Source organism: Lissotriton vulgaris, chromosome 2_1, assembly GCF_964263255.1.
Source record: "Lissotriton vulgaris chromosome 2_1, aLisVul1.2, whole genome shotgun sequence".
Taxonomy (NCBI): Eukaryota; Metazoa; Chordata; class Amphibia; order Caudata; family Salamandridae; genus Lissotriton; species Lissotriton vulgaris.
In genome coordinates this window covers 125926627-125953703 of record NC_141687.1, presented here as the reverse complement: position 1 = coordinate 125953703, position 27077 = coordinate 125926627, and the positions used below count along the sequence as shown (strand labels likewise).

Sequence of the window (27077 nt, the reverse complement as noted above, 5' to 3'; positions counted from 1 at the left end):
GTCATCTGCATAGTTAAATGCAGTGACATTCCTTTCCCGGAGGGAGCGGATCAGGGGGGTGAGGTACAAATTAAAAAGAAGTGGGGACAGGGACGCTGTGGCACACCGCAGGTGAGTTTCATCCTGTCAGCCGTAAAGTGGGAAAGTCGGACAGATTGGTGGGGGTTCGTCAGGAATGAACGGACCCAATCAAGGGCCGTCCCTCCGACACCAGCCTCTTTGACAAAGTCGACCAAGATGGTGTGGTCGACCGTGTCAAAGGCCGCCGATAGATCCAAGAGAATCAAGGCTTGATGAGTGTTAGAATCGGCGCCTCTACGGAGTTCCTCCATTACAGAGAGAATGACTGCCTCAGTGGAATGGGCGGGTCTAAACCCAGCCTGCTGGGGGTCCAAGAATTTGGAGTCCTCAATGAAAGAACTGAGGATACTAGTTACATACGTCTCAAGTACTTTGCTTAGGTAGGGAAGAAGGGAGATGGGACGGAAGTTGCCCATAACCGTAGGGTCGGCAGTGGGTTTCTTTAAAATGGGTACTACCTCCGCGTTCTTAAACTGGCAGGGGACCTCACCGAGCAGAAGAGAACTGTTCAGGAGGGCCAGTGGAAGAGTGGGGCAGGCTGAGAAGGCAGCCCGGAGAATTGCGGGGGGGAGCAATCTGTGGGGGAGCCTGAGGAAACTTTGTTAAGCAAGGGGATGAAAACGTCTTCTGATAAGGGGGGGAACTGAGTCAGAGAGTGAGGGTTAGTGGAGGAAGCAGCCTCAATGAGGGGAGTAGTCGGGGGTGTGGAGGAAATACTGTTTTTGATTTTGCTAATTTTTTCTATGAAGAAGCAGTTGAGGGAATCGCAAAGTGCTTGAGATGGAAGGGGTTTGATGGTCACCCTATCCGGATGTGAGAGTTCTTCTACGATGGCGAAAATGTCTTTAGATTTTTGCGCGGAGTTGAGGATTTTGGTGGAGAAGTAGGTGGTTTTGGCGGCTGAAATTGCTAGTTTATATTCTCCCAGTAATTTAAAAAAAGTTAATTTCTCCGAGGGATCATAGCTTCTACGCCAGCGACGCTCGGCTTGGCGGAGACCAAGTTTTAAAGATTTAAGGCTGTCAGAGAACCAGCGATGTGCGTCGTGGGGGCGCTTAGTTCTGATAAGCTTGAGGGGGGCGACCTTGTCACTGGCGGATTCTAGACATTTGACAAGTGCAGCTTCTTGGGAGTCGATAGGACCAGAGCTGGGCAGAACTGAAGATGTTAAAGAGGTAAGAAAAAAGTCAAGGTCTGCTTTGTTCCAGTTTCGAGCCAAGAGGCTGGCGCCTCGGCTGCGAAGGGGCGGAGAAGGGACAAGGAGGAGAAAGGAAATTAAGTGATGGTCTGACCAATGGCAAGGTGTGATCATAAGTGACTTGATACCAAGATTATAGGTCCACACCTGGTCTAGGATATGTCCCTTGGAGTGAGTGGGTGTGTGAATGTGTTGAAGACCATTGAGCCCAGTTAATAAGTCAGTGAAAGCTAAACATTGAGGGCTTTCGTGGACGTCTGACGGCCAGTAATTGAAATCACCCAGGACCAAGAGTTTGGAATTATTAATTATAAGCTGGGAAAGCAAATCACCAAAGTGAGAAGAAAAATTAGGCATGGATTGGGGGGGGACGGTATACCAAGACACAGGTAAGGGGGGATACAGAGGATTCAAATCTAATAGCCAGGCAGTCCACCTGGGGAATAGTGAGTAGAGAAAGGGATGTGAACCTGAGGGAAAGTTTGATAATGGCAGCTACGCCGCCTCCTGGTTTGTTAGCAGGCCGATTGACGTGAAGTATGTAATACCCCGGAGGAATGGCTGCCAAGATGTCGGAGGACGAGTCCTCATTTAGCCAGGTCTCGGTTAGGAGGAGAACGTCAGGTCGGTCTGAGTCCAGGAGGTGGTAGATGTCAAGTTGGTGACTGACTAGTGATCGAGTATTGAGATAAATGATTGCTAATTCCATATTGATGGGTGTCTGAGCGGGCGGGGGATTGGGAGGTGGGAGAGAGACTGAGGGTTCAGAGGTGAGGAGAGACGGGATGGTCTGTATCTCAGGGACGGTGCTGCGAGCTTGGTAAATGCCTAGTTGACGCAGGCGAGAAGAGCTAGTAGTGTCCAATAGCCGGATTGAATGTAGAGCAGTTAAGTCCCCGGGAACGTAGGTGATGATTTGGGCAGAGTGACATGGCCTGGGCCCCGGTCGGCCGCGGACGGGCGCAGACGGGCTTGCCTTAGGCGCGCCATCGGCGCGCCCGCTGCGCTCGTCCGCTGCGCTTCCGGTATGGACACATCCTATATGCAAGTGAGAGAGGGGGTTGGGAAGGGGCATAGCCTAAATAAGTGGGCGTGGCCTGAACAACGCGAGAGAGGCGGCAATAGTAATAAAGGCTAGCCTCGCCCGCTGCAGGTCTGAATCCGCTGTTCAGGGGTCTGGAGATAGCCAAGAGGAATCCTCAATTAGGAGCAGGCAAGTAAACAGTGTTTTAAAATCACACAAACAATACAATTTTTAAAATGAGCAAAGTAACGTGGCTCCCGGCTGTGCCTCAGGAGAAGTAGTGGGTCAAGCGGCGCTGGTTCTCAGCGCTTTAAATACGCTTGGCGAAAGGGGCGTGGCCTAAATAAGTGGGCGTGGCCTGAACGCGAGAGAGGCGGCAATAGTAATCAAGGCTAGCCTCGCCCGCTGCAGCGCTGAATCCGCTGTTCAGGGGTCTGGAGATAGCCAAGAGGAATCCTCAATTAGGAGCAGGCAAGTAAACAGTGTTTTAAAATCACACAAACAATACAATTTTTAAAATGAGCAAAGTAACGTGGCTCCCGGCAGTGCCTCAGGAGAAGTAGTGGGTCAAGCGGCGCTGGTTCTCAGCGCTTTAAATACGCTTGGCGAAAGGGGCGTGGCCTAAATAAGTGGGCGTGGTCTGAACAACGCGAGAGAGGCAGCAATAGTAATCAAGGCTAGCCTCGCCCGCTGCAGCGCTGAATCCGCTGTTCAGGGGTCTGGAGATAGCCAAGAGGAATCCTCAATTAGGAGCAGGCAAGTAAACAGTGTTTTAAAATCACAGAAACAATACAATTTTTAAAATGAGCAAAGTAACGTGGCTCCCGGCTGTGCCTCAGGAGAAGTAGTGTACAATTTGTTTTTTCATTATTAGGATAAGGATTGGGAAAAGGATTGATTTGGCCCTGATGAGAGTCTGGGGACAAGGAACCCACACTCGAAACGCGTCGGCAAAGAGGATTAAATCCTACTTTTTGAAAACGCTATTGACAAAGGGGATTAAGCCTTATTTCTTGAAAACATTGTTGACATCTACCTTTATACTGAGTATCCACATTGATTGATAACATTTCAGGATTCAGAAAAGAATTGTACTTATGCTTTGGTATTTTGATGATGTTCATTTGAAATAATTTTACATCTTTTTTACCTTTTTTTCCCCCTGTTTTCATTTTTTGTATATAATGTTGTGTAACATGAAATGAATCGTAATAACTGTATGTTTCATTCTTTTGTATATATGTGTTTGTATAATTAAGACAACAAGATTGTGTGGTTATATATGTGAAGAACGTTGTCTTCTCTTTCTAAAAAACAGTATTTATCATTCCAAAAATACGATTAAAAGGTGTAAATAATTGCCGAGATGAACATATTAGCATTTGTTCATTCTTTTTCACTTGAATAAGATTTTTTTAAATAACGTGATGTGCCATTTTAGGTATGGCAGGCAAAAGTGAGTGACACTCTGGCACCGCTCACAGTTCGCAGCATTCTTCGCCCTGGACAGGCGGCTCAGGTTGTGGCGGAGTAATGGGTGCGGATTGTAGGATTAGATGGCTGCCGATGCTGGTGGATCTTTGTGCGGATGACGGAGGCGACCACCATCTTGACGCCAGTAGTGGAAACCTTGAATTAATATTTCACTATTGCAAGGTCTACCTATCCCACAGACTAACATTGGAGTTAGCTTTTTACATTTAATAAGCTATAAATTCCCAATCGGACCAGGTAAACTTTCAAGTTTGGTGTCTTTGAAATTGCAATGAAAAATCCAAAAGTCTGGTTTTAAATTACACTTTTGAAAATGCAACTTTTAGGAAGCTGGGATGTTCCTCTTAGCCGTTTAGTTCCTGTAGCCTGTATCTGGGTAACATGACGGTGTAGTTGACAGATAAGCGTTGAATATTCCTCCGAGACACTCATACACAATAGTGAGCTGAGAGGTGACTGGGCCATCACTGGCAGGATGGGAGGGAAGAGCTGGGTACAGCCCCACTTACACTTGAATAGGCTATTTCCTGTCTCCACCCAGAGGGTAGGTCGTCTGGTGCCAGGAAGGGGAAGCAGAATGCCTGGGGGCTTCAAAGGGAAACCTCTACAACGTTTTTTTCCACACTTCAGAGGCACTACTGGGTATAAATACTGGACCTCAGACACCACCACTTCAGGCTACTGCCTTGCTGTGCCTCATGTCTGAGGTAAAATGACTGGACCTGCATCTCTTGAACTCAGAACCCCAGACTGAATCCAATGGATATCTGGCTGGCCTCCTGACTTTAGCCTCAGGGACAGAAGTCTCAAACAACCTTGCTCTGTCACCTAGACTCTAATATGTGAGTCTACCTTGCCAAGTGGTGCCACCCCAGACTTAGACCCTTGGAAGTGTCACAGTCTCTGTGGATCGATCAGATCCGACACACCTCTGCTACGCAGCGCTATCCCAGGCAGAACCGCTGCATCTCTGCTGCCGAGTGGATTGGTACTGCCACAAAGATCCGCATCTCATAATGCATCGGCAGTGCAGGCCCTCGCATCCCTCATCGACGACAGCCTCGATGAAGATGCCAGACTCCATATTGTAGCCTCACAGCTCCTTTATCTTCCAACTGCGCAACTCATCTTCGACTCCGAACTTCACATCACAAGCCCTCGCCGACCGTATCTTAGACGATGACGCAGCAGGACCTCGCACTGTAGCCTAGCCGCATCTCAGAACAGATGCATCGCTTCAGCTATGGGACGCATTTTCTACGCGCATCCTTGCAACACTCCAAAAAACAGGATCGAAGGTACTCTGTTCAGCAGGGGGTGACTGGGTCTGTGTAGGTGGCCTGTGTGCCATTGCGATCAGCCTTAATTTGTGACTTCATCCTGATCCAGCCTGACCAAATATCCACAGTTGCTGCTTTACGTTGTTGGGCTCGATTTTCACTAAAACCTTTAAAATTGAATATCTAAGGTTCTTCTAATAGGCTTTTTGCCATTTTGGTCTTGTTTGTATTAAAAGGGACTCTTTTTTAGTTCTGTTATGGGCTTCTTATGTGATGTGTTTCGATAGTATTACTGTTTGAAGTGTTGCTCAAATACTTTACACATTGCCTCTTAAGAATGACGTTCTGTGCCAACCTACCAGAGGGTTGCTCACAGTTTTGAGTTTGCTTGTCACTTCACCCCGAGGAGAATTGTGGTAACCCCATTTCTTACAGGCAGCAACAAAGGATCTCCACTTCTATCTGTTTTGGGCAAGTCTCTGTACGTTGTCCCAGCTGTGGTTCAGGGACTTAATTAAATTTTCGCAGTTAGCCTAAATATGTTCTTTGGCCTACCTCTCTTCCATTTGCCTTTTTGGGTCCAGTGGAGAGCTGTTCTTGTGAAGGAGTCTTGTTCTCTTCTGATTTTGGCCTATTCATCACCAGCTTTTTCTCAGAACGGTGTCCAATCTATCTCATACATGCATATAGTGAGCATTTCCTGGTTGAAGACTATTTGAGGGCATGCGTAAGTTTCTTCTCAGGTTACTGGTGTGGGAGGCAGTTTGGTGATGCCACTTCATCATCCGCCAGCATTCTGATCCATACAAGAGTGTCGACAGAACACAACTCTGGTAAAACTTCAGCTTGGTGCTGTACTGAGATGTCCTCCACACACTGTTACCATCCTTAACCTTGTTCAGTCTGCTTTTGATGCCACTGCCTGCCCTTCCATCATGTCAGATAGTACTGGCTTGGTAGGTGAACTCTTGGCTAGGCCTTTGCCATCCATCTTGATTGATGTAAGGTTTGGAATGTTAAGTGGAATGACTTCGGATTTCTCTCTGAAGGCCTAGTCCTCTTTATGAAGGCAGTGGACAAAGACTCGACCCCAGGTGATGTGTGTAGCCTCCATTCTTCACAACTTAACTTCTCCTCCCAGGGCATCGAGCCCTTACATCTAATTAAAGTGCAGCGAGGATAAAAGTGGCTTCATGTGATGTATTCATGTTTGGGCCTTTTAGGGCCTTTTAGGGCCTTGGGCAAGAACCCATGCCCTTTGTAGTTCTTTCCTAACCTACATAATCTACACCTGCCCACCTTTCATTCCATAAAAGTGTCCACTGCTTCCTTTACAGGACTCCTATTTATTTTGCTAATGTCAGTTCTGTAATAGCAACCACTAGTGTGCAGCACACTGCTTCGCCTCCCAGCACAGTTCGCCCCTTAGTATTATGGTAAATGCAGTTCATGGTACAAGCTTACTTAACATTTGACTGGAGTATTCCACCAAAGTTGGTGCAGGTTAGTGCTGTAAATCTGTAGACATGTGTTTCTGGATATCATCTGTCATCAGTAGAGATAAAAAGGAATTTAATCTGGGGTTGTCACAATCCTTTCCGGTCTCAGTACCTTTCACAGGAGCACAGGTGCATCTTCACAAGCTCATCAGCTCAATGTCTCAATGGCTCAAGGGAGCCTTTTTGAACAGGAAGGGTTGGGAGCACACTGCTTCACCTTCCAGCACAGTTTGCCCCTTAGCATTATGGTAAATGCAGTTCATGGTACATGCTTGGACTACCATCGTATTACCTCTTGGTGTATCACTACAGAAGGCCCAGATAGATGGCACTGCTGTAGTCTCAGTGTGAAAGGACACAAGACATTACCATGGAAGCATGCATTAAGGAATTCAGAAAAGGAAGAAACTTTCATGACCTTGTTAGTCTCAGGAAACTCACAGTTCAACACTTCTGCATCTATGCCATGAAAGAGATCCTGGTCAAATCAGAGTCCTAGATATTTTAGTTTTAAGAAGTGGAACACGTATAGTTCCAAGTAAGTAGAAAGAAAAGAAGCTACTTACCTGTAAACTGTGGTTCTCCAGTATTGGTGTCTTTCATAGATTCACATGCTTGAATAATTCCCAGTCGTCGAAGTGGGAGTCACACGGTACATAACATAGTAGTAAGAATCATATATATATATATATATATATATATATATATATATATATATATATATATATATATATATACATACATACATATACATACATACAAAAATATGTACCTAAGAAATCCATAAAAGAAAAATTCCAATATGTATATTCCTTTTAAAACAATAAAGTCCTGAAATACCATAGAACAAAAAAGGCCCAGACATGTATCTATCAATGCTCCCAGAAAGACTCTCTGTTGTGATGGAAGGACATGTGACTTCTCTTGGTTGATGGAGAGACCCAGTTTGCGGAAGAGGGAAAGGCAAGTCTGAGTGTGGTAGTTGCTGTTAGAAAGGTTGGTGCCAAATAAGGGTAGATTTGTATGCCTTGCAGGCGTAGATAAGCCGCCACCGGAGCCATGATCTTTGTGAAGACCCTCGGTGCAGAACGAAGGCCAAAAAAGATAGAACATTGAATTGGTAGTGCTTTGATCCCACTTGAAACGGAGATACCATCCCTGCCTTTGATGGATTGGCACATGAAAGTGTGCATCTTGGAGGTCGATTGTGGAGAGGAACTTTTCCGGATTCAGGAATTGCGAAATTTCCAGCAAGGTCAGCATTCAAAATGTTTTGGACTTGACAAATTTGTTGAGGGCTCAGAGATCAAAAATCGGGCGCCACTCTCCCGACTTTTTCCTGATGAGAAAAAAGCGGGAATAGAAGCCATTCCCTTGATGTTTGAGGAACCACTTTGACTGCACCTTTTTGGATGATTACTGCAACTTCGGCAAACAGTTCCTTTAGATGTTTTGGAGGAGGACCAGATGGTGGGCGGTTGGGTGGGAATTTGATGAACTCCAGAGCATGGCCTTTTTGGATAACCACCAAAACCCAACGGTCCGAAGTTATTTGTGACCAATTGAAAAATCTTTGGGAGATTGGACTTCCTATCTGTAAGGTGGGAAAAGGCTTGAAGTTGTGAAAGTCACTTTTTATTGGAGGAGTTACCTCCTCTGTAGGTGGTTTTACGCCTGTATGGCCTGAGTCGTTATGTCGAGACTGCGATTGGTTGGAGTAACGCTGTCTGTTGTCATTTTAAGAGCGGTATTGGGAGGAGCCATGAAAATTGGAGGAGGTTGTGCCCTGACCACGTGCTCCACGAAAAGGCCTCTTCCGGTATTGCAGAGAACATAGGGCGCGAGCAGTATCGGTGTCCTTTTTAATAGACTCCAGGGCGTCGTCCACGTGTTTTCCGAAGAGGGACTCGCCATCGAAAGGCAAATCAAGTATTTAAGCTTGCACCTCCGGTCGAAAGGACGTAGACTTGAGCCAGCCTTGTCTCCGTAAAACTGCAGTGCCAGCTAGCTGTCGGAAACCAGTAGAGGAAATATCAATAGAACAGTCAATGATTTCAGAGGAAATCTTCTCACCCTCCTGTACGATCTTTTGTGCTTCAGCTCTAGACGTTTCAGGTATGAGGTCAACCAAGGCAGCAATTTCGGACCGCATCCGTCGGTCGTAACAGCCGAGGATGGCTAAAGAATTTGCAGCCCGAACAATGGTTGCAGCCATCGTGGAAAACTTTTTGCCGATGGTGTCCAGTCGGCGGCTATCCTGATCTGGAGGCGATGTTAAAGCAGAAGATGGATTACGGGACCTCTTTTGTGCAGCCTGTGTAATGACCGAGTCGGGTATCGGCTGAGAGACTAGACAAGCAGGCGAATCCTCAGGTGCCCTATACTTTTTGTCAATACGCGAAGCGCAGCAGGGACAGAATTAGGCCGTTCCATAAGTTTGAGGCCTTCTTTCCATATGAAGTCTATGATTGGACTAGAATGCACCTGCCTCAAAGGCTGATCTTTGAATCTCTAACAGACATCTTCAACACCTTTGAGGAAATGTCAGGATTGAGGGTCAACTGGTCCAAGTCGGGAGCCTACTCCTTCAGCCCGGACACGCCGGAAAGTGACATCCGCCTAGGTGGGGAGCGCTTGCAGTGGTACCCCACCACTTTCCGTTATTTGGGAATTCACGTCTATCGGAACCCAACAGATATCTTGGAGGGGAACCTAATGCGGGCGATCGCCTCCATTCGTGCCCAGATCAGCTTTTGGCGAACTCTGCCCCTGAATGTACCTAGCTGTGTGGCATTGGCCAAAATGATAGTCCTGCCACGGCTATTATACTACTTTGGGAATATTCCCACATACGTGCCTACCAGAGTGTTTCGGGACCTGGAGGTATACTCCGTGGCCTTATCTGGAACGCAGGCCGCCCTCGTGTAGCACTCAACAAATTATACATGCCCACTGATTCGGGAGGCCTGGCCGTGCCTAACATGGAACTGTACTACCTAGCTGCACAGATTCAGTGGGTGTCGGGATGGCTCAGCGGTAGGAACCTGGAGGACACTGCCTCGGACTCTACTGTCTGGACCCAGACACAAATTTACTCACTGTTCCATCCTATGGCTCGGCCCCCCTGTCCGGCGCAGCTACACTTGGCGGTGGCGAGCAAATGCTTCCTCCGATGCCTAAGACTCACCCGCACAACGAAGCCGTACGCCCCTATACTTCCTCTTCTGGGCACCCCCAGAGCACAGGGTGTCCTGACAGAGGCCCTTTTGGCCAGCTGGACACAGGTCGGGGTGGAAACACTAGGCTACCTCTATGCTGATGGCACACTGCTTTCCTTCGCGGATTTCGCAGCTGGCACGGACCTCCCGGATGGACAGTTTTTATTGCATGCGTCCCTGACGCGCACACTGACTGCCTCCTGGGGGGACATGTCGGAAGAACTGCCGATGCACTACTTCATGCAATACTTGCATGTCATGGGCAACGGCTCCCATATCATTCACTGGCTGGCACAAGCCCTACTAACCCACATGCAACCTACCACACTGCTACTCAGAGAGAAGTGGGCAACGGACAGAGGAAGAGACTGGACAGGTAAGGAGTGGGCAATGATCTTGGCCGGACTGACGAATGTTCCGCGTAACCCCCGTTTTAAACTCATCCAGTTCTACATTTTGCACCGTGCCTACCTCACGCCCGACAAAATAAACAGATACTTTGCGGCCACTGACACCGCCTGCCAGCGTTGTACCCTGGTGGGGGCGGACCTGCTGCACATGCTCTGGTATTGCCCCACCATACAGACATACTGGGACGAGGTCACATACTCGCTCACGCAAAGCACTGACGAACATGTGCCACGCACATGGGAGGCCTGTATTTTAGGACTCTATAGGCGCACAAAACTGAACAAAGTACAGGCGAGGTTCTGGGACATGGGCCTGATCACGGCCAAGCGCTTAATCACCAAACACTGGAAAGCCAATGCCCCCCCACACATCCGACATTGGCACGCGTCCTTCCTTAACTGGGCACGGGCAGAGAACACGGTGCTTATCCGGGAGGAAACAGCTGGCCTCCGGAAATTCCCAATCGCGCAGCTCTGGGAGGACCTCCTCAAGGCCTTCAGGCAAACCTGTCAGGGACAACAAGAGGTACCGTGAGAAGAAACGACCCAGTGCCAAAGATGGGAGGCACCACAAGCGACCACTGCGATTGCCGCAGTTTCCCCCCCCCCCCCCCTCTCTCTCTCCCCCTCGCCCGCTCTCCCCCCCCCCCTTCTCTATGCAGTTGCGGCCCGGGCTGATGCTAATGCTCCCACCCGCTCGCCACGCCTCACCTGCCTGCACTGCGCCACGCCTACATCGCTGCCCCTGTTCCGATTAGCTCCCATTCTGCGACCTGCCGCTGAGGACACACTGACCGCTCCTCCACACTGGGCGACAATTCCTACACGGCAGATCCTAGCCATGCCCCTTGGAGAATGGCCCCTGTCATAGCTATGTCCTGGAGTCGTCTCACGTTGGCCTCCACCCGGGCCCCCCCCTGCACCCCGGCGATTGCCCCGCCGCACCCAGTCCCCGGACTGTTAACTTACCGCTGCACCTGCGACCACCCCCCTCCTTTACGCGCTGACAGATGCTATTGTTTACCCCCATAGTTCTAAAAGTTCCGGAACTAATTCCCACACTGGTCATGTTTCCCGACCAGGCCCTTTATTGTTCCTGTCGATACTACTCTACACGCCATGGCTATACCACGAGACAGCACGCACCTGCTGACACACTATGCTCCTATTACAACGACGTGGCACGACCCACCGTACAATAGAGGCTTTGGGCCGCGGCCTGAAACAATGTCTTCCACCGCTAGACGGCTGACACCATGCACCGGTAGCTACCGTAGACATCTGTGCACACGCTGGCACCACTACAAGGTTTACCAACTGCAAGGCCTGTGGGCAACTGCGCCCCAGCTACAGTGGTCGCAACCTGGCGCCGTCTACATCATACGTTTATGCACATGCCTTAGTGAGCTATACTATTTCACACCAACCCGCAACAGGATGGCATCGTGAACACACAACCTTTAGTATCCATACTGATAGTCCTCTCCCTGTGGAGATGGATCAAAGCTCGAGTGATGCCAACACTGACAAAGCATTGATGTGTCTAAACTAACTACAAAATGACACAATTCATAGACCTGCTTGTTACTGTGCTGTGTATTGAACTATGTTCACATGACTCTTTTCCTATACTACGCCGCCGGACCCCAGGGTTGCCGGCTTATTGGCTGTGTTCACTTGCTAATGCTTCCTACGATCAGTATTACCTGCTGCCGGCCCCTGTGGGTTGTAGGCCAAGTGCCGAATGCAAGAAAGAATTGAACAATAAAGGTCTTTAAAAAAAAAAAAAAAGGCTGATCTTTGAAATCATATAGAAAGAAATCTTCTTGCCTGACGACAATAGGCAAGTGAAATCGTTTGGCAGCTCTTTACATCAACAGATGGAAACCCCCAATGTCAACTGAAGGCAACCCCAAAGGAGAAGTTGGAGGAGGAGACGGAGTTTGTGCTTGATAAGCATCCCAATCTGCCATTGCAGCGTCATCATCCTGGTCAGTATCCGTATTATTATCAGTATCCACCAGAACAGGAAGTTGTGGAGTAGGAGAGACGGCTCTCGGAGCAGGCACAGAAGGCTGTGTAGTTGTAGGCAATGTAGAGGCCGGCGTGGATGGTGGAAATCGACGGTTGTAGTCATCGAGCATGTACTGTAGGTTAGAGATCAAGGACATAGGCAACTGTGCCATAGGAAGATCTTGTTCATTAGCATGCAAGGTTTCTGGGGCAGGGACATGCAACTCCTGCTCGTCAGCATCATCACAGTCCTGATATTTAATGTGCAACTCCGAAGGGCTACTGGCAGCCCTAAAGTTATCGTTCACGTAGGAGCCCTCTGAATCACTCTCTTCTTCAGAGGCAAACAATTCAGGTGGAGGACTGGAGCGATGGAGCAAAGGGCTCAAATCCAAAGGAGCTGGGCGTTTGACATTAGTAGCTGTAACCACGGTGGTAGCAGTGGCAAATGAAAATGGAGCCGTCGACGGTACCGTTGACGATGATGTCGACGATGTCGCCGTTAAGATTTTTGCTGAGGACTTTCCTGAAGTAGACTATGATTGGAAGGCTTCCGACAATGAAGGAACTATAGGCAGTCATCGACTAGGTCTTTTTCGTCGACGTTGGCTTTGCTGTCGTCAACGAGGTTTGTAACGTCGTCGAAGATGCCGTCGACGAGGAGCGGGTCGTCGACGGGGCAGTGATTGTCGATGAGGCCGTCGTCGACGAAGAGGCAGGCATCGACGAAGAGTGAGACGTCGACGAATGGCGTTTAGACTGGGTCGTAGACGAGATTGGCTTCTTAGTCGTCATCTTGATAATAGAAGAAATAGGCCTGACCTCCTGAATCAGCGTCGAAGTGGTCGTCGTCAATGTCATAGTCGTCGACAGGGAAGTAGTCGTCGTCATAATAATGTCGACGGCTTTCGTCGTCATCGACGAGCTGGCTCTCGTTTTAGAGGACGAGGGCACAGGGTAAATCTGCGACGCCAGAGAAGTAGGTCCGGTAGGCGTAGAGGCCGGCAGATCCCGTGGGGAGACTGACTTAGAAGCGTCCACGAGCTTCTTTTTCTTCGGAAAAGGAGAAGGAACATCAGACTCAGACCCACGCTTCAGAGAGAATGCAGGTTGACGAGAAGAAACACTCTCCAAATCAGACACAGTGTTGTCCTAAGTCTTCAACTTCTGTAGCCACAGAAGGAGACGGGCCTCTCTTTCTTTCAAAGTCTTATTTGAAAAGGTCCTGCAAAATGTACAACTCCTCACCTCATGATCCGGGTATAAGCAATAAATGCAATTTTTAATGAGTGTCCTCCTGGAAAAGACGCAGTTTTCCACATGAGGAACAGGGTCTGAATAAAGACTTCTTTGTTGTAGACATAGCTGAAAGTTCGAAGTAAAAAACTGAGCAGAGCTCAGGGAGACTCCCTTCACACGACGTGCAGTAGAAAATCTGAGGGCTTGAGCTTCTGAGGAGATCGTTCTAGAGGGTGCTACAGCCTGATTGGCTGGAAAGTGGACTATTATATGACTTAGATATGTTACTAAAGTGAGCTCTCCCTATTGATTCCTATGGACCTATTTTGTTCTATGGCACTTCAAGACTTTGTTTTAAAAGGAATATACATATTGGAATTTTTCTTTTATGTATTTCTTAGATATATATATATATATATATATATATATATATATACATATACGATTCTTACTACTATGTTATGTACCGTGGGAGTCCCACTTCGACGACGGGGAATTTTTCGAGCATTTGAAATATGAAAGATACCCCTAATACTGGAGAAACAAGCATTTGCAATGTAATCTGTCTCGCCTTTGGGACCTTATATGTATTTAGCTATGCAGCACATTTGTCTGGGTGCTGAAACATGTACTATTCTTTAACATGGAGGAAAAATAAGCACCAAACTGCGTGACACGCCAGGTATGGGAACACATGGAGAGAAACATGGTCTTTCAGCAGGCAAGAAGGATGTGCACAGCCTCAGGCGGTAGTGGAAGGAACTGGGGGTAAGAGAAGACCAAGGGAAGATATTTGCATAGTGCGTGTGCTTGTATCCCCTGTGAACTGGTGATGCTCTGACTGTGTATACAGGGTTCATCAGTGTACAGCAGAATTCTGTACCCCTGTGTACAAGGGGAGGCTTTGAGTGCACGCGCTCAGAGAGTCCGGATCTATGTGCACTGTAAGAACCGCTTTGCACAAGTTTGATTGGAGTACCTCTGTGCACAGTGAGTGAATGCACCCAGTATGTGCCTGCATTTATTTCTTTGTACACCAAGTTTGTGTTGAGTGTGTGCCCGTGGCTCTTATTTCTGCGCCTATGTCTGTGTGCAGTGAGTGGCAGAATCCTAAAGTACAGGAAATGTCTGTGTATTTTTTGGGAACAACCTGCACCTCTGTGTACAGTGAACAGTGCTTGCACCTCTGGGTTCATGTGTTGTGTCCTCTTCATTGTGTAAAATGACTGCCCTGTAAAGCCCACCTCTACTTCCATTTTCTCGAGTACCTCGAATGATTGGGTACATATGTGGCACTCCCCCCGTGTACCATGAGCGCCCTGCAACTCTGAGAAATGGAATGGCTGGCACCTTTGTGTAGGGGTGAGCATTGAGGGCCACGTGAATCAGTGTCAGTCAGTCAGTTAGTATCAGTTAGTGCTGACGGAGCGTTAATGACCTGTCCAGCTGAAGGCGGCCCCCCCTCCCACAGACACACTGGTTGGTCTGTGATGGATGCCCACCCCCAGCTGAGGCAACGTTTGGCCCCCACCGCCTCCATGGGGGGAGGGGGAATACCATCCATGAGTGTTGGGGAGGAGGGCAGCAGGCCAGCCCCGGGTCAGCTTGGCTGCCTTCCACTCCTCCACGCCAGTAACATCTCATCAGAGGCGATGTTGTGCTGCATAATGTAGCGTCTAGAAGCAATATTGTGCTACGTTTTGAAACTTTAATTGAACTCCTGCCTCTACCCGCACATCAACAAAGCATAGTCTTGCCAGGACTCTTGAAGTTGCTTCAATGCACAGTGGCACATGGAAGCGATCAACAAAACGGATTTCGCATTGTGCAGTTAATTCAAGCGGCACTCCCCTACATCATTCATGCATGCATTCATTCCCACCTACCCCCTCCTCCCACAATTATTTTTACGCTCCAGTAACATCTCATCAGAGGTGATGTAGTGCTGCATAATGAAGCGCATAGAAACAATATTGTGCTACGTTGTGAAACCTTAATCAAACGCCCGCCTCTAACCGCACGTCAAAGAATGTCTTGCCAGGACTTTTGAATTTGAAGTGCCTTGTTTATTGAATTAGTCTATGATTGTGGAAATGTACATGCATTTCCACAATCATCGACGAATTCATTAAACTCCTGCTGCCCTTCCAGGCTCTATCCCAGCACCTCACCTTCTCTGAACAAGGTCTCGGCTTTGGCAACGGCAGCCGCTTCTTTATAATTGCATCGCGCTTTCACTTTAAGTGAAAGCGCAATGCAACAATAAACACGCGGCTGCCTTTTGCCAGAGGCGAATGATAACAAAAAAGTGTGTAGCGGCTAATTAGGAGACACTGTTTCCCGCCGCCAGTAAGTGATCCAATCCCGCTGGGGGTGGATAAAAGGAAACAGGGTGGCAATAATGATGGATTGACATGCCTTCGGTGCAATCATTGAACTGCCTTTAGCATAATTTGTGACGCCAAACGACACGCACAAATCGAAGCTGAAAGCGGAGCTGGGACACGGCTTCTGGAATCGTATGGATTCCAAGAAGCCTCGTATGACAAGAGCAGCGCATGTGCTGCTTACGTCAGGCCGAGACCTAAACAAAGCCTTACCCATGATTAAAAAGTCTATCTTGTTTCCACTGAGTTTAAAGTAGCGGTTCATCAATTGGCCCTGAATGGCACTTAAATAGTCACTCAGCTTGCAAACAAAGTTCAAAGTCTGTTGATCAAATCAGAGCAACAGCTGGGTACTCATGACAATGGACAAGATTTGACAGTTGTAGGGAAACTATAGTTGCTTAAAGGAGGGACACACAAGTTCAACAAAAATCTGGAGAGGGCAGAGCCCCAGAGAAAAGCTACAAACTGAGTTTGATTCGATAAGAAAGGCCTAAGATAGCCCAGAGTCCAATGGAGCCGAGACAGGCAATCAGCTCGTTTCTCATGACTGACAGTATCAAATGTTGCAGAAAGACATAAAAAGTGACACGCTTGCAAACCTTCATCACATCAGCTTGCAAATCATAGTGGAAAAGGGCTTTCAGTTCTAAACATGTAAATGTAAATGTAGGTGTACTTATATAGCGCAACCTGTCACCCAAAGGGCATCCTGGCGCTTGCTTAGGGAACCCGTCCTGGTATTCCCCTGTGAGAGGCCCCGGCAGGGTGTCCACAGGGTGAAAGCCAGGCATCCCACCGCGAGGGGCCGTTGTGGAGATTAAGCAAGCTATTGCCCAGAGTTGCAGAGTGAGACCCCGTGAGTCGAGTAGGCACCGGAGCGAGAATTATCGAGGCCGTGGAATTTTTGAGCCCGAGACCCGCTGAGGCGGGGAATCGAACCCTGGTCCACGGTCGATCCCAGCATCCGGGTCTGCCGCCTCTAACCACTGAGCCACACTTCTCCACACTTCATCCAATGAGTTAACACGTGATTTGATTATCAAAGTGTTAATTACAATCCGTTTGCACATAAGGCCAGTAGCTGTTCAAGGCGCGAGAGAACAGACGTGAGTCGTGCCTGTTGGGCTGTACCCTTGTGTCGTATGTTGGCTGCAGAACTTTTTTAAACTTGGTATCAATATTTTACCTGCACTATTACTTGCGCCGCACGCTCCCCGCTCCGACCCCGGTCCACCGCAGCTGAGGCGGTTTGAGTGGAGGGCGGACCGGGCGAAGCGAGACACACCCACCTGACAACGCCTATCTGGTATATATGAGGCTCATGCTGTTGTAAACGTATCTAGGACCCTAACTAAATATCCCCAATTTATGCCCTTATGTGGTTATAACAAATCAGATTCTTATAAAGGCATAAGAATCATATCCATGTTTAGTAATAGCCAATGCAGTCCCAATACGGCAAGGCTACTTCCTTAGACTCCTAGAAAGTACAACGAGTTCTTTAAACAAACCAAACCTCCAGCAACCTGGGAATTCCCCCTGCTTTTGTTTTGATTTGTCCTAGAACTCCTGCGAGTCCTGAAAGAACCGCCAGTTCCTAGTGACGGTTCTTAACACAGCACCTTCCAGGTATGAATATACCAGCATTTGCCTTAAGCAACACACAGTGGTTTGGAGCAGAGCGGCTATCTACTTACCCAAAGCCCAGCTGATGAAAGTGCCAAAGGAAGCCGTCCCTCCCATTGGATGCACTGAAAAAGACGCTGTCTTTTCTCCTGCCGAGAAAATCCAGCTCCAGTGTTTCCAGTCACCCTTGCGGGTTACTGGGAGATCGAGTCCTGAGAACGAGATACAAGACCTCCTTCATTCTAAAACCAAGGTACGGAGCTGATTAGACCCTTAGAGAATTCTTGATTCAGATTCTTGGCAAAACTAACTTAACTTAAACTGCGACTCCCTTACTTCTTCCCACGTACTAGGCTTAGGCTAGGTACACTGGGGTAGGCGTATTTAGAAGCACTAGTTGAGTATGTTTAGTCAACTTTTATCATTGTATGTATTGTATATATTTTATCCATTTTAAGTATCATGTGGCTCAGAAACCAGATCAATGCTTTTGCAGTATTATTTCATAGTACTCCTTTTACTGAACGCACTTTACTTTATGACAAGTATTGCAATTGTGGCAATTCCCTTCTCTTGCATGAGAAAGAAGACTGCTCAATAAATAACACCTTTTATTGAAAACGCCCGTCTCTCTATTTCTCTGCACTCTGGTGAAACTAAGTATGCACGATTGACTGAGTGAAATAGCTATCTATTGTTTTCACATGAATCTGGAGATATACTCCTTATTCTGGAGGGAGCCAAGTTGTCATGTTTATGCGGTTGTCAGAAGCTAATCCCTTCTTGTCTAATCAGGGAAGTTAACTCCTTCCTGTTCATTCGAGAAAGTTTCTAGTGACCTCTGAGCTAGCTGGCATACCTAATTAAGTATAACATCTTCAGTAGAAACCTAGTCGACCTCAGTCCTACGTCTAAACTGCCGTTTATGTTATTCCAATGCGCAGAGCCTATTGGGAATATAGGAACTACACTACAATGCCAAGACTGCATAGCGGACGCGCGCAGAGCCGAAGGCGCGCCATAGGCAAGCCCGTCTGCCCAGACGGGGCCAGCCACGCTGCCCGTGGGATTACCTACTCCTCTGACGACCTCATTAAACATAACAAAGGTCAATCTAGCCCTCCCCAGGCCACCTGTAGCTGGGCCAATAAGCTGGGAATCCTCGTGGAGCGATCTTCCTTCCCGGAAATCATGGGGCTGGCCCACTCCCCCAGATCAAACACCCCCAAGCCGGCCGAGCCCAGACCTCATCCCCTAGCCATCTCCTACCTTAATACCCGCTCCCTTGTGAAACATCATCTAGACATTTTTCCTTCTGTTGGTCACAGACAGACCCGACATTCTTTTACTGACCGAAACTGGTCTGACACCCGACTCGGCCCCTGACATACTGGCAGCACTCCCCTCCGATTATTACATCCTCCACGCCGATCGCCCACCCGGCAAACCTGGAGGGGGGGGGGGGGGGTCGCAGCTATCATTCGCTCCAATCTTAAAGTAAATGTCCTGACCTGCCTTGACCTCCCGGACTCGGAGAACTTGGTGATAAAACTGGACTTCCTCTATGACACCATTGCCTGTGTGCTCGTATACAGACCACCAAATTACATGCAGTCTTTTCCCCTCGCTTTAAGTGAACAGATTGCAAACTTGATCATTGACACGCCAGGGTCCTTCTCATAGGCGACCTCAATTACTGGTTCAATGACCCCCTCGAAGGCCCTCACTCCAGTGAACTCACTGACCTCCTCACCAACCTAAACTTCACTCAGCAGGTCTCCCTGCCCACTCACCACAAAGGACATATTCTAGATCAAGTCTGGACTAACTCTTTGCTGGTCACGACCCAGCCACGTTTCCTTGCTTATGGTCCGACCACTACCTACTTAAATTTACACTTGCCCACTCAACCACCAAGAAAGCCACAACGGTTGCAGCAGCTTGGCTAGGAAATGGAACGCTTTAGATAAAATGGAATTTCTTCAGACAATGACTAACACTATCCCGTCCCCCCACCCGGACATTAACATACATGAAGAAGCTAACCTCTCTGGCTGGATGCACGCAGCAAGCGATACACATGCCCCCCTTAAGAAAGTCAAACTGGCGCGTCGTGCAGACGCCCAGAGATGGTTCTCGACTGAGCTGAAATCTAAGAAACTGGCCCTACGCCAAATTGAGCGACAATGGCGCCGGAATTACGCCCCAGACATAAAGCTCAGATTTACCACCGCCTGGAAGGAATACATGAAGGCTATCCTCTCTGACAAAACTGCCCATTTTTCCTTACGCATTCTTAACTCTAATAACAAATCGAAAGACATATTCACCATAATGAATGAACTGACCAACTTATACAGTGTACCCCCCCAGGACCACCCCCACCCAAACCCTCTGTGACTCACTCAATGACTACTTCATTGAGAACATCTCGTCCATTAGAGCCAGTATTCCGAAACTCCCCAACTCCATCGCCCTCGCTACCCTCAAAAACAACTGCACTATCAACAGCTCCCCCCCCCCCCCCCATCACCTTAGAGACATTTCAAGAGCTCCTTGCTAAAGTCAAATCTGGCGCCCCCTCAGAAAGTTGCCCCCCTCACATACTAAAATACTGCTTCTCCGCTCTGCCAGATCCTGCCCTTACTCTCCTGAATTATTCCTCATCATCTGGCCAAGTCCCCTCAGCATTCAAGGAAGCGACAGTAGTGCCACTCCTGAAAAAATCAGGGGGTGACCCCACATGCATGTCAAACTACCGCCCCATCTCCCTGCTTCCCTTCCTAGCAAAGGTGATGGAGGCACATGTAGCCAGATGCCTATCTAATTTTCTGGAGGAGTCCAACTACCTCGAGCCCCATCAGGCAGGCATACGGCCTGCGCACTCGACGGAAGCTGTCGTACTCACCGTACTGGACACACTTCGCAACTGCGCAGACAATAACTCCCCCCAGGCCTTGGTGCTCCTGGACCTCTCGGCCGCGTTCGACACGGTCGATCACACCATCTTAATCGACCGTGTCGGCCAGGCCGGCATCAAGGGCACAGCGGCCAGCTGGCTAAGATCCTTCCTGGAGAACAGATCCCAGGCCGTCCGCCTTAACAATCTGGTTGCCCCCAAACAGAGAATCACATGCGGTGTCCCACAGGGCTCCTCCCTGTCCCCCCACTTGTTCAACCTCTACATCTTCCCCTTAACTTGTTCAACCTCTACATCTTCCCCTTAATTCAGTCCCTAAGAGATAGGATGGTGACGGTCTTCAACTATGCAGACGACCTACAACTGCTCTTCACGATCAATAACAGAGTGCTCATTTACCAGATTTCAGTCTACCATGAGGTTCATCCAATCTTGGATAGACCAAAACCATCTTAAACTAAACCCTGGCAAGACTGAGCTGGTCTTGCCAGGGTTTTGTCTCACAGGGGACAATCCGAAGCACTGGGGCCCACATTACTGGCCTTCAGAGATGGGCTCACCACCTTCTCCCTCACCATCGGCAAAAACACTCAGTCACACTAAACAGCGATCTCTCATTGAAATCACAAGTGGGTCTTGTGGTCTCCAAATGTTTTTGCCAACTCAGGAAAATAAGAAAGGTTTTTCGCCTCCTTACACCAGAGGCCCTCACCCAGGAGGTGATAGCCACTGTCCTAACTCATCTGGACTACGCCAATACTCTATATCTTGGCATGCCTCTCTACCTACTGAAGCGACTACAGATGGCCCAGAACCACGCAGCCAGACTGATCCTAAGCCAACCTAGATGGCAACCTGCCACCCCACATATTTGAGAAATAACAACCTAGGCAATTAAAAACAGTGAATTACTTTAAGGTCAAAAGATATATAGCAATGGACTACAGCTGCTTAAAAAACACGGTTTTATTAGTTAGTTAACACAGGTAAAAAAGGTTCATTATATGACATTAAAATAACAATAAAAAAATCTCATAGTACAGTTGACAATCACAATTTAACACTTAACAGACATAGAAATTTATATTAGCTAGGTGGCATGAAGATTCAATCTCTACGCGCGTTTCGGCGGCCAGCGCCTTCTTCCTGGAGCAGCCACACAATATTAAAATGGAAATGTCAGCAGAGGATAGTTGGTTAAAATTAAATGTTCTATTTCTCTTTTATCGGTGTCGATTATGATATAGCTGATTATATAGATGTCTAAAGGATCTAAGCCCGCCAACCGGAACTCTTTAGCGTAGATGAGTGCCTGATAGGGATCGGTCCTTGAAGATCTAGATTCAGGATCTATTGCACTCTAGTTATTTCTTTTATGATGTTAGGTTGGACTTGCTCTTTTTTGATCTATATTCTTCTTTGAAACAGTCCTGAACCTAAAAACGATGGGTATTTTTCTTTTCTATTTTCCAAAATGTAGGAAGTTTCTTGATCCTCTATGATGTCGAGTTCAAGAGATTAAAAGATCTCCCTGCCTAATAGTAGTTAGCAGGGCTCTCTATGTCCGGTGGCGGGCGGTACGTCTCGTCGGGTGATTAGCGCGGCACCAAATGACCTGCCACCCCACTACTTAGGAAATTACACTGACTCCCCATGCTTCAACGCTGCACCTTCAAAACAGGCTGCCTGATCTTTAAATCTTTGCACTGCAAAAGCCCCAAATTCATACACAACTTGATAGTCAGGCACACACCTACCCGCAACTTACGTTCAGCCCACCTCTCACTTCTCCACACCCCCTCCTTCAGACTGTGGCGCACAGGAGGCTGCAGATTTGCCACACTCGCTCCTCGACTCTGTAACTCCCTCCCCCTCGAAATCTGAGCCTGCCCGGACCTCATGAAATTCAGAAGAGCACTTAAAACCTGGCTCTATAAGCAAGCTTACAACTAAAGGTCCTCTCGAGCTACGCACCCTGCCTTTTCTACAGTGCCATGAAACCAATCGGTGTAAGTGCGCTCTACAAATCATTCTTAACATTAACATGAACATAAACATTAACAAAATGGAGACGGAGTCCAAGGCTAAAGATACATTGGTAAACACACAAATGGGCCCATACATGACGGGCGCAACGATTCAAGAAATGCATTAGGCTTCTGGGATCCAGATTACATTAGACTTATTAATTGGACTACTGTTGTAGAGTTTGCAATTTTATTTGGTGTTCTCGCAGTCAGAAGTGTTCTAGAGCAATGGCTGCTGCAGCATAGAGTCTTGGACACTACAGATCTCACAGATTTTACTTGAAAAGTAAGCAGAGAATCAATGCAGGGTTCCTACAGAAATTGATTATTGCCCTCTATTACTCAAAATATCTTTTAACAATGTTCCTACCCAACACCCTTTTTAACGATCCTGAGTTACTCTCAGGATAAGGAACTTCAGCTGGAGAAGAGATGCCATGGGAATTGGAGATATCACTGGAACAAATTCTATACTCATCACAATAGGACCACTAGCAGCATGCCTGCCATGCATAAGTAGATTTGGCACTGCCACAACAGATGATGCCATCTGGTTGATACCTTTAAATAGATGCTACTGCAAAAGAAGTCTGGAAAGCAATGCTCTCAGATATGAACATATAACAATAGACTCCATCAGTGATGGGCAATTTTCCAGCGAGCTCTGCACTTTAAAGAGCAGAAAATGTTTTATGCTAATGTTTCACTTCTAGAATTGAAAAAAGATGCTAGGAAAAGAATGTTCAGCACTAGAAAGGAAATGTATAAATGCAGAATACCAGAAGGACCTCTGCAGATTGAAACCCCTATTCAAAGAATACAATTTATTGCAAAATGGAACCCAAAAAAACAACGTGTTACTGTTAGCTTATATGGTAAAATTAGGAGATATATACATACACATATGTATATACACATATATAGACGTCTCAAGCTATGGCTGCCTTATGCTGCATTTTTTTGGTGTCTGCTGTGAAGGGAAGACTGACTCCAGCAGGACATTAAATTCTTTCAGTGCTATAGGACAGTACAATGTTCCCCAGTCCTACTATGACATGAAAGCAACCAGTTCCAGTTTGACTCACAGCAGCCTTAATACTGTTCATCATTCAAACTTACCCAGGGTCTATGCAGTCCTGTATGTCTGCTACCCAGGAATGCTTCTGAAGGGAGTCAATGGTTTCCAGAATATATTCAGCACTGTTTTCTACCTGTAAAGAGACAACTGTCACATTTTTGTGGGAATTCATTCATTGTACAAATAAGCACAAACGTAACTAGTAAATGTTTTCAAAGTTCTGGAAGGGGTGATCATCTGGATAACAAGTAGCCCAGGCAACAAATGCACCTTACAAACATTACACTGTATTCTTTGCAAGGTGAGAAGGCAGTTCTCAATAATAGTTGCTCTTGTTGAAACGGGTGTCAAACTGCAGCTTTACAAACATCTGCCAGGAGGATTTTACCTGATTTGAGTAGAAGGCTGTCAGTTCTGCTTGGGGAGGAGATGATTTACCTAATCCAAAAGAATCTTTACAATAGAAAATATTTTATTTCTTTGTATGAGTTGTTAAAAATCCCTTTGGGTTTCATTTATCACTGCTTGGATGCATTCGTGTCTTTTAGCACTTTACAATTGACCTAGAATTGTATTGGAGGAACCTTATGCAATAAGAGGCTTCCAGGAAAGCCGGGGACTGGAGTACCTGAGCCCCCAGGGCCTATTCGGGCCGGAGACACAGAGACTCGCACCCCAGTTGAATTCGGGAGTGGCGGTGCCTGCGCCAGCGGAGGGACCGGATATACCACCCCCCCCCCCAACCCCCCTCCCCCCCCCAAACTGGCTGTGGGGGGGGGGGGGGGAAGGAATCCAGAGGCCCACAGGAAACGGCCTACACGTCGAAGACGGTGAACTGAGCAGTCGATCATAAATACAGGTAATGGCTCAGTGACTGATAATCATTCTGAGCTGAAGAGGATTTGACCATACAGCGACCCGCCCACATGAAGGGACCCCGGCAATGGACCTTTACGTGGAGGACCTTATAAAGACTCTGCTACAACCAAAGGGACTCGGCTACAACCAAAAGGACTATCAGCCTTCTTCTCAGTAGAAAGAGCTCACCGAGTGCCGGGGGAAGACCCAAGCCGGGGGTGCCCCCCAGACCAGTGCTTGCCCGCCTGTTCAACTTTCGAGATCGAGATGTCATATTGCAAACGGCCAGAGTGGCCCCACCGATCCGAATCCAGAACTCAGCAGAGTCTTTCTTCCCGGACTACACGACGGCGGTCTCCAAGCGCCGCCGCAGTTTCTTGGAAGTTAAGAAAACTACGAGCCAAAGACTTGCCCAACGCAATGCTATTCCCAGCGAAACTCAGTAGTGGCGGAGGGCAAAACATGGTTCTTTGAGACGCCGGAGGAGGCACACGACTGGCTGGAGGGCTGGCGCCAAGCGGATTGTCCACGATGCGGGGCTAGAGGCCAACGCCACCGAAGAGAGAGTGAAGACATGGGCGGACAGGAACAGCGGCGGCCAGACGAGGATGGCCTACAACACACTCAAAATGAGGACTTAGGTCACGGATAACACTGGCGAACTGAAAATAACTGAAAAATCAGAGCACAAGAAAGGACAAAGATGCAGTTTTGCCGGCTTTGGGCACTGGGCTGATGCAGGGGAAAGGGAAGGACTGCGCTTCTCATTGGACCTCTTAACCCCCTCAAGCAAGTACAATGTTTGGGGTTGGGATTGAGCACTCTACTAAATTGGGGAGGCGGGCAGTTCGAAGTCCATCGGGCAGGGAGGCAGGGCGGGAGGGAGGGGCACAAGGTTGGGGGGCTTGGACTTTGAGTTTTTTGGTTCTAGTTTGTAATGACAATGACAAAAGGACATCGTACCCGCTGGCTGCTAGGCTTCAACACTACACGGATGATGTAAAATACACACCCCTGATTACCGAACTAATGGCGACACTCACCCCGGCTGAAGATAATCTAGAAGCGACCCCCAGTGCGCCGATCACCCCCCTAACACTACTCGCATGGAATGTACAAGGCTTAGGAGATAAAATCAAGCGAGGTCTGGTATTGCAGGCTCTCAAACGTCAAACCCCCACGTTAGCACTCCTTCAAAAAACATACCTCACAGGCACAGGTGGGGATACAAAATTACAGTACACTCAAGAGTTCTCATCGGGCTGCAGGGGAGTAGGTATATTGGTACGGAAGACTTCCTCCTTCATAATACAGCAGACAAAAAAGGATGATCAGGGGAGATTTGCAGCGGTACGGGGTCAATGGGAAGGGAAAGCTATCAACGTAGTGTCGGTGTACATCCCCCTGGCGCTCCACGCAGTAGCGCTCCCAGCTCTTAGTGAATTTCTGCTTAGGCTGCCAGAAGGGGACCGGATTATCGGGGGGACTTTAATGCCACGATGAATGCTAACTTAGACAGATACCCAGTGAGGACACAGATGCCTGGAATCTCTCGCCTGCAGAGTTTCACAGAGGCACTTGGGCTCGATGACATTTGGAAACACCAACATCATGCAACATGACAGTACATGTTTCACTCAAACGCACACAACAGCCTATCTAGAATAGATTATTTCCTGACTTCTACTAATAATTTACAACACAGAGGATATAGCAATTAAGCCCAGAGGCATCTCTAACCACTCCCCGATAATGCTGACCTTTTCACATTACCATGTGACCAGTAGGAGGCTGTACCCTAGCTACCCCGGGTACCTGCAGGTCCCGAAAGTTCGAAAGGAAATCTGCAAAGCTACGAAGCATTTCTTTGTGGAAAACACTACGTCTGCTAGCTCCCAGTCAGTTCTATGGGAAGCTTATAAAGCAGTCATTAGAGGGAAAGCTATAGTCTCCATCATGGACTGAAGGCGAGAAAAGCAGAAAGAATTACTAGATCTAGAGTGGAATTCCACTCGGCCGAAACACCACACAAATGACCACTCATCGTCCTCAGCACACACTCTGCACCTCACACAACAACAATACAGAGACCATTTGCGAAAGGAGACTGTGCCCAACCTCACTGCAACTAGGCATAAGGTATATGATGTGTGAGAAGTGTGGCTCAATAGTGGAGAAGTGTGGCTCAATGCATAGAGCAGCAGACCTTGATGCAGAACGCTGGCCAGGGACCAGGGTTCGATTCCCGCCTCGGCGGGTTTCGGGCTTAGATTCCTCTGACCGGATATTCTCGCCTCAGTGCAGATTCTAAGCATGGGTCCCACGGTGCAACTCTGGGCAATAGCTTGCTTAGTCTCCACAAAGGCCCCCTGATACACAAGGGATGCCTGGTTTCACCATGGGATGCCCAGGAGTGGACACCCCACAAGGAAAAGCCAGGAGGGGTTCTCTTGTGGTAGGAGTACAAGCGCCGGGATGCCTCCGGGTCACTGTTCGCGCTATACAAATACGCCACATTACATTTACACATTTACATGTAGGTGATAAGGCAGGGAAGCTCTTGGCGTGGCTGGATAGGCGGGAGCAGGGTATTAGGGGGATAGCACAACTACAGACGGTTGGGGGACAATTGACAAAAGACCCACAGGAGATAGTAAGCACGCTGGCACGGGACTTCCGAGACGTTTATACGTCGACGTCGCACGTGTCAGAAGAGGAAGCT

General features: G+C 48.0%; 1 protein-coding gene across 4 annotated transcripts in view; it reads right to left on the bottom strand.

Annotated features, from left to right (window-relative positions):
• SH2B2 (SH2B adaptor protein 2) overlaps nucleotides 1-27077 on the bottom strand; it is a 493931-nt gene that overhangs the window by 189889 nt on the left and 276965 nt on the right. For all 4 annotated transcript variants that reach the window (XM_086954571.1, XM_086954573.1, XM_086954574.1 and 1 more), the window contains one exon: nucleotides 23539-23630. In XM_086954571.1, the coding sequence (XP_086810697.1) occupies nucleotides 23539-23630 (92 nt within the window). The remainder of the gene's footprint in view (nucleotides 1-23538; nucleotides 23631-27077) is intronic.